Consider the following 21,752-nt stretch of genomic DNA (forward strand, 5'->3'; position numbering starts at 1 on the left):
TAGTTCTTCCAGTCTCAGGCTAATAGAGTCTCTGGTTTATGTGGCTCCCTCTTTCTCTTGGGCTCATATTTTCATTGTGTCTTTGGTGTGGGAGAAAAGTGTGGAGCAGAACTCAAATTCATGTAAAAAGACCAGACTTAATGGTTTGACTGAGACTGGAGGAAACCCCAAAGCCATGGCCCCTGGACACTTTGATAATCCAGAACTAAAACCATTCCCAAAGCCCACTCTTCAGACAAAGATTAGACTGGACTATAAAACATAAAATGATACTTGGAAAGCATGTGTATCTTAGTTTAATCAGATGCATGAGACCAGATGGATGGCCCCTGTCTGGAGGCAGGATGAGAAGGCAGCCACGGATAGGAACTGGTTGAATGGACACAAGAAACTTGGGGTGGAAAGGGGGAGTGTGCTGTCACATTGTAGGGATTGCAACTAATGTCACATAACAATATGTGTATAAATTACTGCATGAGAAATTAAATTTAGTGTAAACTTTCACCTACGGCACAATAAAAAATCAATAAATAATGCAAAAAAAAAAGTATGAAAAAGAAATAAAGCAGAGTAAGGGGGATATTCTAAATAAGATGGTCAGGGAAAGCTTTTTTAATAAGGTGACCCTGGAGTAGTGCCCTGAAGTATCTGAAGGAGTGAGCCACATGCATCTGGGCTGAAAGCAAACTTGGCAAAAGAAAAACAAACACAAAGGCCCTGAGTGAGGAGTGTGTTTATCCCAGTCCCGCCTGATGGAGGCAGCCAGTGTGGCTGGGCCGATGGTCAGGGTGAGCACTATCATATACGGTTCTATGGGCCTCTAGAGGTAACCATTAGGAGAGTTTGGAGAAGTGTGACATGAAGGATCACTGGTTGCCGTGCAGAAAATAAACTGTAGGAATACAATGGTGGAAATAGGGAGACGAGTTAGGAGGCCTTGAAAATAATCCACCTTAGAGATACAGCTGGCGTCCTGGACCAGGGTGGTAGTGATGGAGGTCATAAGAAGTGGCCATATTCTAGGTATATTCTGAATAAAGAAGGCATATGCTGATGGACTGGATTTAAGGTGTGAGAGAAAAGGGCTAAGGATGACTTCAAGATTTTGCCTAAGCAACTTGTAGAATGAAATGCTTAGTCAAACAGTGAAGTGGAGGTGGAAATTAACTGAGGGAAATTAAAAACTATCCTCTCCAAGATACCTAAAAGTAGAGATACGGGAGAACAGAGACAGAAAACTGCTGGATAAAGACTGAAAAAAAAAAAAACATTGCTGTTGAGTCAATTCTGACTCATAGCGACCCTATAGGACAGAGTAGAACTGTCCCGTAAGGTTTCCAAGGCTATAATCTTTATGGGAGCAGACTGCCACATCTTTCTGCCTCAAATACATACATATGTACATACATACACATATGATTCGTAACTAAATATTTGACATTTAAATATACTCAGGTTTATACTAGAGTCAATGCTGTGTCATTTTGATGATGCTACAATAAGTGTATATTACAGCAGTATCTTATACCCAGATTCCTTATGTGCTTAAAAATCAGTTTTGTGGGTTGGCCTAAGACCCTAACAACTGCATACGGCATTATTTTCAATGACAGCACACATTCTGTATTGTAAACAACTGAGTATACACTCAAGCGCATGATGGGTTGAAAAGAAGTGGCAAGGAATTTAGAAAAGAAAGAGAAAATGAGGGGTACCATTAATTTCTTTTTTCTTACGTATTGGTCCCTCCACCAAAAAAAAAAAAAAAAAATGAATGAGTCCATTAACCCAAGTAAAACAGGCAATCTCTTTCCAATGCAGCTGAACTTCCTGAATCCTCAGTGTTAAGAGGATTAATGGTGCCTTCACATAAAAGCAAAATGGCATAAGAGCTTATTCAATTCAATTCATTTCTTCAAGAAATCTTGAAAGCCAATTAATGGGTCTAGTCCCAAAAATAATATATCTGTTCTTCAGTAATGCTGGTTAAAATTAACGTTCCTGTGAAAAAAAAAAACCTCAGAACCAAAGTTTTTACTAATATGAACGTACATTGAATTAATCATTATAATATGCATTAATAATTTTATATCTTAACCCACAGAAGTCTTTTTTCTTAATTTATGGTGATGCCTGCTCATTTTTCCCCATCTCTGTATAATACTAGATGGAAAGTTTCCAAAGAAAACTATATTCCAAAAAAAAAAAAGACAAGAATTGCTTATTAAATTTTAGAAACAAATTAAAAGAAAAATAAAAAGGATACATACCTCTTGTAAATGTGAATCTTTCTTTTTCGCAGATAAGTTCAAATGTTTGTCAATTAGGCTATAGTTCTTTTCTGTCTCTTTGTCAAACTTCTTTTTTTCTTCCTACAAATCAGAAAAACACAGACAACTATGATTAAACTGATAAAAATAAAAAAGCATACACTGTTAATCCACTGGGAGACTCAAAACAAGAAAAATATCTGAAAATAAAATAAAGTATCACTGAATGTGATGAAGTTATCTGAAAAACACATCTGTTCCCAGGACTCTGCTTATTAATCATTAAGACAGCGATAGGACTGAAGAGTCACTTTTTTCTTTTTTTTTCCTTTAATGGGCTTTTTTCTAAGCCTGTGGTATTTTTCTATTTTTCATACTTACCAGTGTTAAGAATTAATGCTACGTCAGTCATCCGTCATGTACAAAAAAAATAAAACATATAGAACTTATAGCTTAAGACAGCAAACTCAAAGCAGATTTTGGCATAGAAATGGAATTCATTTAAAATTGAATAATTTCTGTTCTAGATAAAAAATAATAATCACAGTTGGAAAAAACATTCTGGAAAAGATCTTCCCTAATGGTCACATATGAACACAACAGTAAGGCCCTGTGACCAGAAAGAGTATCTACTCTCTCAAACTTTACCAGTGGTTTATAATACTATTTGGAAAATACATCAGTAGGCCAATAGGGCCTAAAATTATACTGACATATTCTGACTCTTTGGTTAATATTACAAACATATCTCAGGTACTTTCTAGAAATAGCATTCACTTTTCTTTCAGTATAAAGCTTTTCGAGAAAACAAGAAACCCAGTTTTTAAATACCAAGAAGATAAACTATCTCCCCTAAAGCTGCTTGCCAACCTAGTATTCAATAAGCGCTCCTGAGTACCAATGGGAGCGCACCATGTTCCTCAGGCTGCCAGAATGTTTCCAGTAACTTCAAATCCTCCCTGGCTCTCCATCACCTCTCGCAAAGGAACATTCTCTTTCCTATTTTTCAACTTTATTATTATTATTATTTAGCCAAAAAAAGAAAAAAATGAACTACCCCAGTGTTTTTTGTTATGATTTTTTTTTCCCCTCTATTAAGCAAACAGATTAAACAAAGCACTTTAATCCTACGTCTTTGCATTTATTTTTACTTTTCACTACATGGAACGAAAACCGTTGTTTTGGGAACCTCAGAAGGCATGTCCTCTGCCAGCCCACCTAATTTAAGACCCTAAATTAATCTCAACACTGACAGAGCCGAGAGGCTCAGGAACTGGATTTTCTTCCCATTTCTACTCCAAATTTAATGAGCAACTAGCTGCACAACTTTGAAACAGCCATTTGACATCACAGGATCTCAGTTTTCTCATGGAAAAGATCTGGAATTGATACTATCTGATTCTTAAATTCAATCCTAAAATCCTATGATCCTATTTTTGGTTGTTGTTAGTTGCTGCCAAGTTATCTGGGCTCATGGAGACCTTCCTGGTGCAGAGTAGAACTGCTCCATGGGATTTTCAGGGCTGTGACTTTTGGAAACAGATCACCAGACCTTTCTTCTGAGGTGTATCTGGGTGGGCTCCAACCCTCAACCTCTTGAGCACTTAACTATTTGCACCACCTACGAATTTACAGTTCACCTACAAATAGAAAAGGACTTTTAAAATTTTTAACCCCTCCTGCCAGACTTTGGTTGACACAGAAGCACTGTGTTTTTCTTTATGATCTATGTTTTTTTTTTTTAAGTTATAAGTATTTTTAAAAGTCTAAAATATTTAAATTATATGGTTACTGTATTTTCTGCTTTTTCATTATTATGTTCTTTATCAACAAATTACTATCAGAAAATAGACTAAAACAAAATCTCCACTGTTTTAAAATGTTGGTATTATGGAATAACATTGGATTAGTTTCAGAACAACCAAGTTCTAGTCCTGGCCACTTATTACTGTGTGACTGGCTGTGTGGCTTTGCCCCAGTGTCATAGCATTCTCTGACCATCAGTTTGTTGGATCTTAAAAGAAAACAAGAATAGAAACCATGCCTCAGTACTTACCACAAAATGGCTGCAACGCAAGATACCACAGTAAAAATATTCACTATCTTTGCAGACTAGCACTCTGCCAGGAACACTGGAAATATTTTAACACACTTATTCAGTTTCATCTGAATCAAAGAATGGGACAAGGGACACAACAGTGCTGCTGAAATCAGCAGTCCAAACACCCAGCCCTGTCAGCAATAGTAGGGTATGTAAATTAACATGTGGGCCAAGTTGGGAATGAAAGAAAATAGTGCTATCAAGGCATTGTGAAGAAAGAATTTAGCCCAGAAACAACATCCCACCCACCAATTAGAGTAGAAATCCATTTATTCATACATAGTATGGTATTATATAAATGCTACTGTGTTTTGTTTTTGAATGTTAAAACTTAGATAATTCTTCTTCCTGCATTTGTTCTTAACACCATTTATACATTATCACTCTGTTGCTTTGTGATCATATGATTTCTGGTGCTAAAATAATACCATATTTAAAGGGGATTGTGTTCAAGTAGCATTCGATAAAGAATGATGCACTTTTTCAATGCTGCATTATAGAAAAAATACATAACATAAACTGAGCAACATAAGCCAAAAAGTTCCATTAAGAATCAAGTTAAATACAATGTGAAAATATTTCTTATAAGACAGACATTACAAAGTTAATTGTGTGTAGGCAGTAATATAAATGAGTGAAGCAGGCTGGGGGCAAAACACGGTAAGGAGTGGTGCGGGTATTGGTAAACCAAATAGCCCATATCCACCCTAAAGGGGAAGGCAGCCATAACTGCTCCAACAGATTTCTGCCATCTGGGAATACAGACCCTGTAAGGCCATGTCTTCACATTTTCCTGATTTGTAACTAGTGGCAACAAATTTAAAAAAAAAAAAAAAAATTATGTATCTATATACACACACACTTTATATATATATATATGTAATCCATTGCCGTCAAGTCAATTCCAACTCATAGTGACCCTATAGGACAGAACAGAACTGCCCCGTAAGGTTTCCAAGGAGTGGCTGGTGGATTCAAACTGCCGACCTTCTGGTTATCAGCCAAGATCTTAACCACTGTGCCACCAGGGCTCCATACATATGTATCCCATTGCCATTGTTGTCAAGTCGATTCCCACTTATAGTGACTCTATATGTACAGTATATATAAAACCCACTGTCTTCAAGTCAATTCCAACTCATAGTGACCCTACAGCAGAGTAGAACTGCCTCATAAGGTTTCCAAGGCTGTAAATCCTTATGGAATCAGACTATCATATCTTACTCCTTCGGAGTGGCCGGTAGGTTCAAACTGCTGACCTTTGAATTAAAAAAAAAAAAAAACATTGCTGTCAAGTCAACTCCGACTCATAGTGACCCTATAGGACTGAGGAGAACTGCTCCATAGGATTTCCAAAGAGTAGGTGGTAGATTCCAATTGTTGGCCTTTTAGTTAGCAGTTCAGCTCTTAACCACTATGCCACTAGCTATATATATAAAAAAAATATATATATACACACATACACACACAATATGTGTGTTTAAACAGCATGAGTAAGACAAACAAAATTTATGTTTACAGGTTAAATACGGCTCACAGGCAGTCAGTTCATAATCTATTATAAAAATCACACATGTAAAAAAAATAGCAAAGAGTAGCTATTACTTAAAACAATATAATATCAAACGAGACAAACATTGTATAAATGGTAGAAAGAATCAGTAAGATAAGAACCACAATTCAAATAATCAAGTCTGTTGGATACTATGAGAAGTAAAAAATAAAAAAGGGAAAATATAAAGGTATCATCACAAATTAGGGGGTAAAAACAGTTTACTCAGCCAATGGTGCTGGTAAAATTGCTTAACTACTTGGAAATAAAAAGAGAGCCCCACCTCCCATCAGAATTAATTCCAGATGGATTGAAAGAGTCACAAGTTAAAAATGAAACCATAAAAAAGAGAATATTTTCACCAGCTCTCCGAGTAGGGAAGGACCTTCAAAACAGAAAAATAAGTGGAAGAAGTCATAGGAGCTTCTAAATACCCAAAAGTTCACAATAAGCAAACTAAAAGACCGAAAAAAAAAAAAAGAGGATACTGCAATTAAGTAAAAAAAGAGGTAAAACATTCCTTATTAATCCATTTTTTTATAAAACAAAAAAAATAAAAAAAAACAGTGCCATCGAGTCGATTCCGACTGATGGCGACCCTATAGGACAGAGTAGAACTGCCCCATAGAGTTTCCAAGGAGCACCTGGCAGATTCGAATTGCCGACCACTTGCTTAGCAGCCGTAGCACTTAACCACTACGCCAACAGGGTTTCCTTTTTGATAAAGTCACATGTTAATATTTCCATAGAAAAATGGATAAAGAACATATAAAGAATTCACAAAACTTCATAAATTACAATTTTTTTTTCTACAGGATATCGGGAATTTTTGTTTTCCGTTCTTTTAAAGGAGGGGAGAATTTTTTAAGTTACCAGTTGTTTTTTTTGTTTTGTTTTTTTAATTTTCCATATTTTACAATTTTTCTAGGATAAAAAAGCTCCTTTTCAAACTATAAATATTAAATAATAAAGCATGGCTAGTTTTAGAGGAGTGGCATAAATAGTTCAACTAGTAGCCCAAAAGTCAGTGGTTTGAAACCACCCAGAAGTGCCTCAAAAGACAGGCCTGGCAATCTGCTTCCAAAAGGTCACAGCCTTGAAAGCCCTATGGAGCAGCTCTACTCTGCACACATGGGCTCACCATGAGTCAGAATCGACTGAACAGCAACAACAACAACTGTAGAGAAGAATTTTAAGACTTAGAGAATCCAACTCCTTTTTCCTTTTTATTTAAATGAAGAGGTAAAAGTAATACCCCCACCTACAGGAAACATCACTCATACTAAAGGTAGTATGATCAGCAGGGGCACTTTTTAAAAAGCAATCCTGAATATCAAAAGCTAACCACCCACCCAAAAACCCACTGCCGTCGAGTCGAGAGTCGATCCCTACCCACAGCGACCCTATAGAGTAGAACTGCCCCATAGGGTTTCCAAGGAGTGCCTGGCGGATTTGAACTGCTGACCTCTTGGTTAGCAGCCGTAGCATTTAACCACTACGCCACCAGGGTTCTGAAATTCCTGCTCTTATCCAGGCCAGATCAAACACCACCTCTTCTGTGAAGTGTTCCCTCACTTCTCCAATGGGGGAAATAGTCCTGGTGGTGCAGCGGTTATGAGCTTTGGCTGCTAACCAACAGGTCAGCAGTTCAAATCCATCAGGCGCTCCTTGGAAACCCTATGGGGTAGTTCTACTTTTCCTATAGGGTCGCTATGAGTCAGAATCTACTCGACAGCAACAAGTTTGGTTTTCTGGTTTTTTTTTTTTTTTTTAACAGTTTATGTCAAGTGCCATCGGTTCCTACATGACACCTCATTTGCCTTATCCACCCCTCACCTCCCATACTTTAAGCTCCTTAAGTTTCTCTCAGCTTTTATCCCCACAGAATGGAACACCTGACTCCACACCTGGAGATGCCCGGCAGACATCTGTTAGAGGGAATGAGAAAGCCTATGGCTGCAGCAGCACTGACACTGAGACAGTGCCACCCTAGGTTTCTGCACAATTGCTTCAAAGTCTCTTGGCCATCACCTTAGCACTACCTGTCTGGAAGGGTCATATGCCACAGTGCTTTGGTAATGTCACTCCAGCTTGTATGCAGAGAATGGACAACAAACATGAGTGATTCTTATTTGGTGAGTTAATACGGGGCAACCAGACAAAACCCAACCCGTTGCAATAGAGTCAATTCTGACTCATAGTGATCCTACAGTACAGAGTAGAACTGCCCCATATGGTTTCCAAGGCTGTAAATCTTTATGGAAACAGACTGCCACATCCTTCTCCCATACAGCGGCTGGTGGCTTCCAACCACTGATATTTCAATTAGCAGCCAAGCGCTTTAACCGCTGCACCATCAGAGCTCCTTTGAGTTATTTGAGAACAGTGAAAATAGGGGATTAAAACATAGATACTCTGTAATCATTAGCACCTGATGAGACAGCTGCTTTTTATTCCATGAAGTCAGAAGGATGACTTATTTTTCCATTGAGAGAATACAGTTCTCAAAATACAGAATGATAATTTGGTAGAAAGCTGAAAAATAAAAGATTTCCTTTACAAACCCCCTTGGATTTTAAAATGGTGATTTGCTGATTGCTAGCAAGCTTTATAGTTTAGCAAGTTTAGCAAGTTGATTAGAAATGTTATCTGACTTGTAGAGCAAACCACAAATGGGATAAAATAACTACAATTATATATGCCAGGCCCTATACTAGACACCTGAAGCACATTATCAAATGTATTTAATCCTCACAATAAACTTCTGTGGCGGGTCTCATCAGTGCCATTTTACAGAACAGGAAACTGAGGCTTAGAGGCCCTAAGTAACTTGCCCCAAATTATATACTTAAGACAGAGAAATGGGGTTCAAGTCAGGAAGGATCAAGCCTTCCAGAAAGACTTTCCTAGTGTCCAAAGCTGAGATGGTAGAGTACATTCCACAACACGTACGCTTACCCCTAAATCTTTATTGCTTTTTTATGTGACAGTCTCCCCACAGAGCTACTAACTTTTTGAAGGCCAGCCAACCTTTATTTCATAGATGTATCTCAGGGCCTCTCATATTATGCTGTATAACGGGTGCCCATAAGTGTGTTATTTATACTAAAATGAAAGAAATATAATTAAATTAAATCAACATCTGATGATCTATGGCCATCAAAAAAGTGCTGTGGGGACTCTTGGGCATAAGTGACAAGCTCCTCAGGGGAGATGAAGGAGCTTCAAAAGGAGGTTAAGAACTGAGCTAGGCCTTAAAAGCAACGCTGAAGAGCAACTTGGTGGGACCCAGCACACACCAGCCTGCATCCTGCAATGAGAAGCTGAGCTTTACAAGCAGAGATAAGAACCTAGCAAGCCTGTTTAAAAAATGCAACAGAGCCTACAAAAGGGAATTATGATCCCAAACCACGCAGATCCAATTGAAGGAGAACGCACCCAAATAGAAGCAAAACAGTAGAAAAGAATACTGGGAGGATTTTTAAAAAACCCCAATTTACGGAAACCACCTAGCAGTTTCAATTACGTGAAAACTACACTTAAACATGTAATTGGAATTCTGGAAACTGGAGAAATCATTTGTAAACAGAACTGAAAGAACTTCAGTATGAAGATTAAGGGTGTGACATTACCAGATGAGGAAAAGGAGAAGAGGACAGAGAAGATGAAAGGTTAACACTGAAATCTAAAAAACTCTGACATAGTCAACTTTTTTTTTTTTTTGTGCTTTAAAGGAAAGTCTACAAATCAAGTCAGTCTCTTATACAAAAAGTTACACACACCTTGCCATGTACTCCTAGCTGCTGTTCCACTAATGAGACAAAACACCCCTCCTCTCCACCCCATATTCCTCACGTCCATTCAACCAGCTCCTGTCCCCTTCCGCCTTCTCATCTCGCCTCCAGACAGGAGCTGCCCACATAGTTTCATGTGCCTACTTCAGCCAAGAAGCTCACTCCTCACCAGTATCATTTTCTGTCTTACAGTCCAGTCCAATCCGTTTGAAGAGCTGGCTTCAGGAATGGTTCCAGTCTTAGGCTAATAGAGGGTCTGGAGACCACGACCTCCAGGGTCCCTCTAGTCTCAGTCAGACCATTAAGTCTGGTCTTTTTACTAGAATTTGAGATGTGCATCTCACTGTTCTCCTGCTCCATCAGGGATTCTCTGTTGTGTTCCCTGTCAGGGCAGTCATTGGTGGTAGCCAGGCACCGTCTCATTCTTCTGGTCTCAGGCTGATGTAGTTTGTGGTTTATGTGGCCCTTTCTGTCTCTTGGGCTCATATTTACCTTTCGTCTTTGGTGTTCTTCATTCTTCTTTGCTCCAGGTGGGTTGAGACCAATTGATGCATCTTAGATGGCCACTTGCTAGCACTTAAGACCCCAGATGCCACTCACCAAAGAGGGATGCAGAACATTTCTTAATACATTTTGTTATGCCAGTTGACCTAGATGTCCCCTGAAACCATGGTCCCGAGACCTCCATCCCTGTTACTCTGGACTTCAGTGTTTGGTTGTGTTCAGGAAACTTCTTAGCTTTTGGTTTAGTCCAGCTGTGTTGACTTCCCCCGTACTGTGTGCTGTCTTTCCCTTCACCTAAAATAGTTCTTGTCTACTATCTAATTAGTGAGTACCCCTCTCCCTCCCTCCCCACCCTCATAACCATCAAAGAATATTTTCTTCTGTGTTTAAACTTTTTCTTGAATTCTTATAATAGTGGTCTCATACAATATTTGTCCTTTTGCAACTGCCTAATTTCACTCAACATAATGCTTTCCAGATTCCTCCATGTAATGAGACGTTTCATGGATTCATCATTGTTCTTCATCATTGCATAGTATTCCATTGTCATGGATTGAATTATGTCCCCCCAAAAATACATGTATTAACTTGGTTAGGCCATGATTCCCTGTATTCTGTGGTTGTCCTCCATTCTGTGATTGTAGTTTTATGTTAAAGAGGATTAGGGTGAGATTGTAACACCCTTACCAAGTTACATCCCTGATCCAATGTAGAGGGAGTTTCTCTAGTGTGTGGCCTGTACCATCTTTTATCTCTCAAGAGATAAAAGGGAAGCAAGCAAAGAGTGGAAGACCTCATGCCACCAAGAAAGCAGTCCGGGGAGCAAAGCGCATCCTTTGGACCTGAGGTTCCTGCGATGAAATGCTCCCAGGCCTAGGGAAGACTGATGCATCACAAGGACCTTCCTTCAGAGCTGACAGATAGAGAAAACCTTCTCCTGGAGCCAGCGCCCTGAATTTGGACATTTAGCGTATTGGACTGTGAAAGAATAAGCTTCTCTCCGTCATTAAAGCCAGCCACTTGGGGTATTTCTCTTATAGCAGTGCTAGATGACTATGGCATCCATTATGTGAACATACCATAATTTATTTATCCATTCATCCGTTGCTGGGCATCTTGGTTGCTTCCATCTTTTTGCTATTGTAAACAGTGCTGCAATGAACATGGGTGTGCATGTGTCTGTTCGTGTGAGGGCTCCCATTTCTCTAGGATATATTCCAAGGAGTGGGATTGCTGGATTTTTTTTTATGGTAGTTCTATGTCTAGCTTTTTAAGGAAGCGCCAAACCAATGTCCAAAGTAGTTGTACCATTTTACATTCCTACCAGCAGTATATAAGTGTCCCAGTCTCTCTGATGTGGTCAACTTTTAAAGACTTTTTTTTTAATTTCCACATAAAAACTGTTAACGTGCTGTTTATAAAAGCTGTTAAACCTAAGAGAATATAATCATTTTTTAAGTTTGCCATGTAGGCTGACTAACCAGTGGAACAAGATTGTGTACTTGTTAAAGTATGATTGAATGTTGTGATCATTAAGGTTGTGTGTCAACTTGGCTACATCATGATTCTCAGTAGATTGGTAGTTATGGTGTAGTTTGGCAGTCATATAATTATGTGATCACTTCAGTTATGAGATTTGATAATAAATGTGGTCACCTCCATGATGGACTCTGCTGTGAGTAGCCAGCAGGGAGTTTCCTTGAGGGTGTGACCTGCACCCAATATAGAAGACTTTCTGGTAAGGCTCATGGGCTTTTGCTTGCTCTGGATCCTGCAGCTGGCTCCTGTTTGTCTGACCTTCGGTTCTTGGGACTTCAGCTAGCAGCTTACCTGCTGTCTTGCCTGCCAATCTTGGAACCCGTCAGTCTTGACAGCCTGTGAGCCAGAGCCCTGCTATCTGACTTGCCATTCTTTGGTTTGCCAGCCCCTGCGGCTACATGAATCTGGAGAAACCTCCAGTTCGACCCATGGACTTGGGATGTTCCAGCCTCTACAATCGGGTGAGCCATCTCCTTAATACAAATCTCTCTATATACATATATTTATATGCTTTACTGGTTTTGCTTCTCTAGAGAACCTAGCTCAGATGTAGAAAATAATCAAAAATACAAATTACGAGCTCTTATACGGGGTCGCTATGAGTTAGAATCGACTCAGTGGCATTCAACAACAACAACCACCTGGTTCTTCTAGGAAAAAAAATAGAACTACTAGTTAAATAGGTTACTGATTAGATGTTTTCTGCATAAGGCTTGCAGGAAAGAAAGATATAAAGCATAGTCTTTTCTAAAAGATTTAACAATCTAATGGAAGAAACAGTTGTATAGATATCTCTATATACTGTAGAAAACTACTTTGCTCCACTGTTTATTATGATATACGAAAATGCTAATAAAAAAAAAAAGGCTTCTCTTTGTGACCCACAAAGACTGGCCTCCAGGTAATACCAATAGCCAAGACAGCCAACATATATGTTGTACTGAACAAGAATGTAGGATAAACTATTCATAAACTTGAAGCCAAAAGAACAACAACAAAACAAACCGATTGCTGTCAAGTCCATTCCAACTTATAGTGACCTTATAGGACAGGGTAAAACTGCCCGATATGATTTCCAAGGAGTGACTGGTGGATTCAAACTGCTGACCTTTTGGTTAGCAGCCCGGGCTCTTAACCACTGCACCAGGAATCCTGAAGAACAAAGGAGGATGGAATTTCAAGACAGAATTTGGCAGCTAAAGACATGGCCTAAGCTATTAACATAACTTCCTTTTTTAATATGACAATTTATTGTGCTTTGCAGAACATACTCTGAACAAGAACAATATCCAAAGGGGCAAGTTTGGGGGAAAAAAAAGAGTCAACAGAAGACTTAAGGTCAGAAACTTATAAAATCCACTAGGGTGGATGGTAAATAAAAATAAGTATCTTTACTAAGAAAGTCACACTTATTTTTCAATTCTATAATGTAATCTTCATCCCAACTGCCCACCAACTGAAATAAACACTGTTTAGATTCAGTTCATGTCAATGAAATTTTAAAAGAGAAAGAATCAAGAAGCTCAAGATTTACAAAAGCCCAAGAAGACAAGATCAGAGAAGAAAGAATCATGGAACTACAAAATAGAGTAGTTAGATCCCCAGGTCTTTCACTATTCAGGTAAGAAACTAAAGCCTCAGGACTTGCCCAAAGACATCGAGCTGAAACCAGCCCTCAGGGTCCTGCGGCAGGGCCAGGAGAGACAGAAGCTCAGCAAACCATCAGGAAGGATGACTTGGCAGTGTCCCACTCACTGGCCTCCCATTTTCTATATGGTCTGAACCTCAAGACATGGCACTTCATCAAAAACTGTAAAATATAGGCCAAAAAGGAATAACTAATATTTTAACAAGTCACTTAAGGGAGATTCATTCTGTAAATAGCACCAAAAAACCTGGCCTCGTTGAGCACATCTGACAGTGAGGTTGCAAAGGAATTTTAATTGTTTAGGAAGATAATGAAGAAAGCTTGAACCTCCAGCCACGTGGAGACAAATATATATATAAACAGAAAAACTCTTCCCTACATAAAATTGTTGTTATTCTCTTCTCCTAAAGAAAGTTCTGTTTTTATTATACAAAATATGCCAAACCAAAAATGGTCATCAACACACAAATATTACTTTTTCTCCCTCAAGAACACACACAAAAGTAAGGAAAGATGGGTGGAAATCACTTCTCCGGGATAAGTTCAAAGCTCAGACAGCAAACCTTAGAGCTTCCTAAACATATCCCAGGCTCCCTGTGGCAAAGGCACTGCATGGTTCCCGAAAAATCCTGGCTAAATCCCAGATCCTTGAGATCCCAGCCTATGGTTCATGCATCTTTGAATCCTGGGCATCTATTACAATACAAGCACCTAATAGGCGCCCCATAAATTGTTGAATTGATGGCAATTAAAAAAAACCCAAAAAATTACCTCTCAGTAATCTGATATTCTCACTCCAGTTCCAATAGCATCATGCTGAAGCAGCATTTTTAGTCTTGAACGGAAATATAATACCGCACTCCTCCATAAAACTGAGGTATATACGGAAACAACTGCACTTCCTACCGCGATAAGGTCCTCCTATTCTGAGTGCATGTGTTGTTTGCTTAAGGATATTTTTAAAACTCTATGTGGAAAGGTGTAGCCAAGGAAGATTACTAGAGGTTTTATGACCCTGCCCAGGTGTTTGTGTTTGTTTTCAATTTCATATTCCCCAAAGGGGAAAAAAAGCACATTCAAAACCTAAAACAACAGCTGCTTTACTCCAGCACCTCCCTCAAAGCTGCCAAACATGTACCAAGACATCCACGTTTTCTGTTTACAAGTGTACTCAACTTAGATACAAACCTTTACAGCTCCGAGTTGCTCTTTTCTGAATTTTTCCAAGGGTTTAATCAGGGTTTCAGTCACACTTAATGCCTAGAGAACAAGGGCGATAACAAAGGTACAGCATTAGGTTTCCACAGGGGAAAAAACAAGTATTTCGTTTCCCTCTGCCACTCCACCCAGAATTGAACGACCTATTTAATTGCTTTGTCTCATCCTGTCAACACAATAATTAAATCATGTCTACACGTATTAAAAAAAAAACCAACCCAAAAAGTAGGGTCGCTATAAGTTGGAATCGATTCCACGGCATTGCGTTTGGTTTTGGTTTTGACAGGTATTAAAGTACTAGGACTCCATTAACATTTTCAGGGAACGGCAGTTGTGGCAAATGGCCAGTGAAACACTTAAGACAGGCCCCTCAACACTGCAGTCAAATAGTAAGAGGGCTGTCTTGAAAGGACAAAAGGGTCTATCACTTTCATTAACAGAACACTTCTGTCTGAGATTTTTTTCTTCCTCCCCCTCCTAAGAAATTTAAAATTCAATTACATTCCTTTACTGGTCATCAGACTACATTATGTAAAGGGCAAGAATAGTGGCTACAAGTTTAAATACAATCAATCTGTCCTTTATTATTGAACAATTCTTCATAAAGATCTAAGGCCTATTTTTTTTGAGGTAGCAAAGTAGGGAAACCCTGGTGGTGTGTAGTGGTTAAGAGTTCGGCTGCTAACCCAAAGGTCGGAAGTTCAAATCCACCAGGGGCTCCTTGGAAACTTACAGGGCAGTTCTACTCTCTCCAATACAGTCGCTATGCCTATGAGTTGGAATGGACTCGAAGGTCACTGGAGGCTCAGGACAAAGTTAGAGCAAATACTTGGGAGGGTTGGCAAAGATGATTGGTGACAAACACACAAGTCAATTCCATCCACACCCACATTCATTCATATACTGGCTGGTTTGTTACTTTTCATCTTAGAGCATAAAAAAAAAAAAATAGTCTACATTAAACAATGATAATAATGCAAATAAATAGAATATTAATCTAAGGACAACACATTTAGTAACAATAAGCTTGTTAGTAGTGCCTTTCTCACCCTCTACTTCCAGGAGACCAGAAATATCATCCAGAAAAAGAAAGGGAAAACTCAAAACACTATACAAAATAGGGAGCAGAGGTGGTTCAGCGGTAGGATTCTCGCCTTCCAGGTGGGAAGCCCGAGCTCAATTCCCAGCCAGCGCACCTCACCCAAGTACGGCCACCACCCTCCTGTCACTGGAGGCTTGCACAGGATGTGGAACAAGCTCCAGTGGAGCTTCCAGACTAAGACAGATTTAGAAGAAAGCCCTGGAGAGCTACTTCTGAAAAATCAGCCAATGAAGAACCTACGGATCACACTGATCCAATCCCATTGTGCGTGGGGTCACCAGGAGTCAGGGGTCGACTCGAGGGCAGCTAACAACAACAAAATACAAGAACATGCTGTCCTCCTTTTTACAAAATACCCCAAACCAAAAAAAAAAAAAAAAAACCATTGCTGTCGAGTTGATCCCAACTCACAGTGACTCTATAGGCCAGGGTCATTAAAATTACAGAAAAAATAAGAAACTTAGGATAGGAAAGGATTCTTAATTTAACCAAAGACTCCTTAACAGTATTTCAGTATGTAAGGATTCTCCGAAAGAGACCATTTATACTATGTGATTGAGAACATTCAAAATAAGTGACAATGTCCACACTCAAGATGCCCAGAATTTTAACTTTCTTCCCCCAGACTGCTCCTGGGTTCCACACTCCCACCCCACCCCTCTTCACTATTTCTTGCTTCCATGTCAAATGACTGGAGCAACAAAGATCAAAGGGAAGGAATTTTTTTTTTTTTTTTTTTACTAGCCAGGGACAATATTCTGTGATCCATTGGGTTTTCACTGGCTATTTTTCAGAAGTAGATCACGAGGCCTTTCTTCCTAGTTTGTCTTAGTCCAGAAGCTCTGCTGAAACTTGTTTACAACAGATGACCCTGGTATTTGAAATGCCAGTGGCATAGCTTCCAGCATCATAGCAACACATAAGCCACCACAGCCCAACAAACTGACGGACGGTGGAGAGCCAGCAAAGGTGAGGGAAGCCCTCGATGAGATGGACTGAAAAATGGCCACAACAATGGACTCAAACATACCAGTGATCACGAAGATGGAGCAGGACTAGGCAACACTGCATTCTGTTATACAATGAGTCACCATGTGTCAGCACAACTCATCAGCAACTAACGACAATAATAACTAGCCAGGAAAAAAGGGTCATCTTCGAAATACGTTAATTTTACCCTCTCTGCATTTCAGACCACAAGACCTTCAACAATGGCAAACCTCAGTCGTACAGATTAAGGAACAGAACCGGGACAAAGCAGTACAGACAGGAATCCTGACTACCCCAAACAATATGGAATGTCCCAAGCTCCATTTGGCAAAGCAGATATGAGAGGTACTCTCATACATTTTGTGCTTGACAACTAACTTAAAGGTTGGCAGTTTGAACCCACCCAGTGATACCACGGGAGAGAGGCCTGGCGATCTGTTTCCCTTAAGATTACAACCCTACGAAGCAGTTCTAGTCTATAACACACGGGCCGCCATGAGTCTGAATCAACTCAATGGCAATTGGCTTGATTTGGGGTTTTGCCATACATTTTAAAAAGCAATCCAACTTCTCAAAAACTGATTTAAGACACACTTATATGAGAATGTGAGTCGTTTCCTAAGCTTCCACATCTGGCTCCAGCCTACTAGTGTTTATGAATAAGTTTACATATAATACATCTTCTGTGGAGACTGGCATGCTTAAGTAAGAAGCCAGCGCAGTAATATATGCTAGGATCACAGAGGTTAACTGCTCAAGTTCACAGAGGGTATGATTAGGGATTCAAAGTCATAGTAGTCTGAGCCCAAGCCCTGCTCTTAACCATTATGCAACATGCAATAAAAGTACCAAATGGGTAAATGGGTACTTCCCCATTCAAAGCAGCCGTCTTAATAAATTCCCTATTTCATAAAACAAATATTTGTTAGGTATTCCATGCCAGGTGCTAAAGCCTAAACAGGACAACCACAGCCCCTGCCCTCATGGAACTGTCTAGTAGGAATGACACATCCTGAAAATGCATCCTTATTTGTAATTACAAATTCTAGTGATTCCTTCAAAAGGAGAAAAGTAGGAGTATCGTGAGGAACTTATTGGAGGAGATAAAAGTCGAAATGCGGTCAGGCAGAGCTTCATCAAAGAAGTGACGTTTCAGCTAAAGCCTGAAAGAGGAGATGGAATTAATGGTGCAAAAAGCAGAGAATGATTTCCAGCCTGAAACCAGCAGAGGCAAGTAAGGTGGGAAAGAGTTTAGGGTGTTATAGGAAACGTCAAAAAGTTAGTATGGCTGGAGCACAAAGAACAAGAAGAGAAGAGAAATGATGAGAGAGGACACAGACAGGGGGCTGGAACATGTTAAGCCTGTGGCCCTGGGGAAAGAGTTACCATCTTATTTTGAGTATGACGGAATGCCACTAAAGAGTTTTTAAGCAGGGAATCAACACAATGATTGTTTAAAGATTTCCCTGGCTACAGTGAGAAAAAAATCTCCAGGAGAGAAAAATTGGAAGTAGAAAGAAGTAGAAGTAGAAAGACTAGTTAAGAGGTTCCTAAAGTAGTACACACACCTGACCCAACAGCAGTAAAAAGGGTCATAACAGAATACTGTGAACAACTGTACTCTAACAAAATTGATAAATTAGATGAAACGGACAAATTCATAGAAGCACATACCTATCTAAACTGACTCAAAAGGAAGTAGAAAATTTCAACAGACCTATAACAAGTGAAAAGATTGAATCACCAATAAAAAAGCTCCCAACAAAGAAAAGCCCAGGACCAAACAGCTTCACTGGGGGATTCTACTGATTATTTAGAGAAGAATTGACACCACTCCTGTTCAAAGTCTTCTCAAAAGTAGAGGAAGAAGGAATACTCCCTAACTCTTTCTATGAAGCCAAAGCCAGATAAAGACACCACAAGAAAACTACAGACCAATATCCCTCATGAATACAGATGCTAAAATTCTCAACAAAATACTAGCAAACAGAATCCAACAGCATATTCAGAGGATTATACATCATAATCAAGTGGGATTAACTCCAGGAATGCACAGTTCGTTTAACATTAGAAAATCAGTCAGTGTAATACATTAATAAACAAAGGAAAAGAACCACACAATCATCTCAACTGATGCAGAAAAAAAAATTTAATAAAATCCAGCACTCTTTCTTGATAAAAACTCTAACAAGATAGGAAATAAAGTTCCTCAACATGATTAAGGACATTTATGGAAAATCAACAGCCAACATAATACTCAATGGAGAAATATTGAGAACTTTCCCTTTGAAAATGGGAACAGTTGATAAGGATGCCCAATCTCACTATTCTTATTCAATACTGTAGTGAAATTATTAGCCAGAGAATAAAAGATATCCAAATTAAAAAGGAGGAGGTGAAACTATCTCTATTTGCAGATGACATGATCACAGGTATGAGAGTAGTACAAGCAAAAGATGATAGTGTCATGGACTATCCATATGGGATCAAATTGACAAGAGCAACTTGAAAGATTAGATAGGAACTTTAGGTGGCAGTGAAGGTATGTTAATGGGGGAGGAAAAACTCAGAAAAAGAAGGTGAGAATGGTTACACAACTAGAAGAATGTAATCAATGTCACTAAATGGTACATGCAGAAACTGTTGAGTTAGTGTATGTTTTGCTGTGTATCTTCTCAACAACAACAAAATAAATTATATTTTAAAAAAAGAGTACCTGGTGATGGACTGAATGTGGAAAAGCCAGAAGTTTCCAGGAACACTCCCAAATTTCTGTCATGAGCAACTGAATGCATAACAATATTATTCATTGAAACAGGAAAAGCAGCTGGAAGTGAGCAAGAAGAGCTCATGTTAAATTTGAGATGTTGTGAGTCACCCAAAAGATAAGTACAATAGAGTGTTAGAGGCTTAGGTCCACAGCCTAGAAGACAAGCGTAGATCAGAGATATAAAGCTGGTAGTTGTCAACAAGTCATGGAAGTACATAAGCAGCATGTGGTAGTGGAGAGAAAGACAAGGTCCCAGGCTAAACACTTAGGTCAGAAAAAGGAAGGAGGAGGAGGAGAAGACAGCAGTGGAGACTAGGAAGGAGATACTAGGTATTGGATGAAAGAAAGGGGTTAACTGTGCGAGCTGCTGAGAAGTTAAAGGAGGAATGAGACCTTAGCAATACCCATGGAAATGAGGATACGGTAAAGGGCCAGACTAGAGTTGGTCACCTCATGACTGAAAGGTGAGGACATCTGGGGAAACAACCCTTGAGAAGCACTGTCATTGAGGAAGGTACAGGGGGAGGGTAACCACTGAAAAGAAACATAAGGTAAAGTGAAGGCATCCTTCTTTTGTTAAGGTGGAAGATTGGTATTTAAGAGATGAGTGCATGTCAAAATACTCACGTGAAGAATCTCACAGAAAAGATGGTTCGAAGTCTCTGAGATGGGAAGAGATGGAATCCTGATCAAGCACGGAGGGTTGACCTCCCCTCCATTGTAACAGGAAGTAAGGAGAAAACAGAGGCCAATGCAAATGGGTTTGTGGATTTCACGAAACAAAGCTGAGGGAATGGCTACCAAATGGTTATATTTTTTCCATGAAATGCAAGGCAAGGTAGCTTATAGAGAATCTGGGCATGACAGAAAGCTTGATTAGAGAGGAGAATGAATGAAAGAATCACTACAAACAGTGGGCCAAGTACTTCCTAGAGAAACATGAACATTCCTGGGCAGTGCTGCAGGCACGCTGAGATAAGTGAGCAGGAGTTTAACAAGACATCCTTCTGTCTTGCTGCGTAATTTTCTCCTGCAACACACACAGAATGTGGGCAGTGAGGTTCATTCAGAGTGAGGGTATTTGCAAAAGATGCAAATACCTTACATAATATGGTGTGGTATTAAAAAAAAAATTTTTTTTTTTTTTCTTATGTGCAGCACTGGTGAGTTATACACTTTTGCTGGGGCACAGATGAGGAAACCACCTGGGTAAGAGAGGACTTCCCGGAGGAGAAAATGCAGAGCTGAGCCAAAACAGGAGGTAGGCACACTCCAGGCAAAGGGTGAGATTAAAGGCAGAGAGGGGAAATCAGCAATTTCGGGGCATAGGAATACAAGCAGCTCAGTGTCACTGAAGCAGCTGAAGAAGTCAGAGAGGGTCACAAGAGAAGGCTGGAGAGATTGGGTGGGCTCCATTAGCCATCAGAAGGGAACCTAGAAAAGGCCAATAAATGCTAGATGTTGGTGTCCATAACATGGATATATGAAGGCCTTTTAAAATGAGAACCCTACAACTCCATACTCTGGAGTAAACATTCTGGAGCTGATATTCACAAAAGGACAGGCCACAAAAATTGTACAAGAGCAATTTTAGGTCATTATACTTGTCTTTCACTTGAGATATTAATGTGATGCAATATCTTTCTGACCCTCAAAGACTAACGGGGAAAGAATAGAGGGGGTTTCTGCATTGAAGTTTGCAGGTCAATAAGCAAATTTCTAAAAAAGAAAAAGTAGGAGTTGTGATAGACACTACTGTAGCAAATTCTTTTAAAAAAAACAATTTAAAGCTCAAAATTCATTATCATTTTTCTACTTCAAGAAAGTCTCATTTTGTAACTTGTGAGCTGAACCTTAAAAATTCTATTTAAGAACAAAATAGTAACTAAATATTTCTGTTGGTTGAGCAATGAGGATTGTTTTCTTCTTTTTCTCAAAATAGAAGACCATGGAATCTCTCAGTTCTTTTTATAATTTTACAGAGATATTATATAATATTCATTCATCATAAGATTACTGATGTTTTTTAATGCCAACACCTGATCCTTCTTCCACAGAAACAAATGAATAACAAACCTAGGACCTCCTCTAATACTCTAAAGGTAACTTTATGGTGATGACAGTTTCCCAATTTTAAAAAGACCCCAAAAGTGATAACATTGAGAAAAGCTTTCAAACACTAACACATTAGAAATCAGTCAATTTTTAAAAAGAGAAAAAAGCAAATACAGAATGTAGTTTTATAACCATATATATAAGATTAT

The 21,752-nt window shown here is 39.1% G+C and overlaps 1 protein-coding gene across 2 annotated transcripts in view; it reads right to left on the minus strand.

Annotated features, from left to right (window-relative positions):
* Positions 1-21,752, minus strand: part of ARHGAP10 (Rho GTPase activating protein 10) — a 367,040-nt gene that overhangs the window by 222,981 nt on the left and 122,307 nt on the right. For both annotated transcript variants that reach the window (XM_049905921.1, XM_049905919.1), the window contains exons 4-5: positions 14,597-14,668; positions 2,271-2,372 (exon numbers count right to left, since the gene is read on the minus strand). In XM_049905921.1, the coding sequence (XP_049761878.1) occupies positions 2,271-2,372; positions 14,597-14,668 (174 nt within the window). The remainder of the gene's footprint in view (positions 1-2,270; positions 2,373-14,596; positions 14,669-21,752) is intronic.

The sequence above is a fragment of the Elephas maximus genome, chromosome 13, assembly GCF_024166365.1.
Source record: "Elephas maximus indicus isolate mEleMax1 chromosome 13, mEleMax1 primary haplotype, whole genome shotgun sequence".
In the NCBI taxonomy this organism is placed as follows: domain Eukaryota; kingdom Metazoa; phylum Chordata; class Mammalia; order Proboscidea; family Elephantidae; genus Elephas; species Elephas maximus.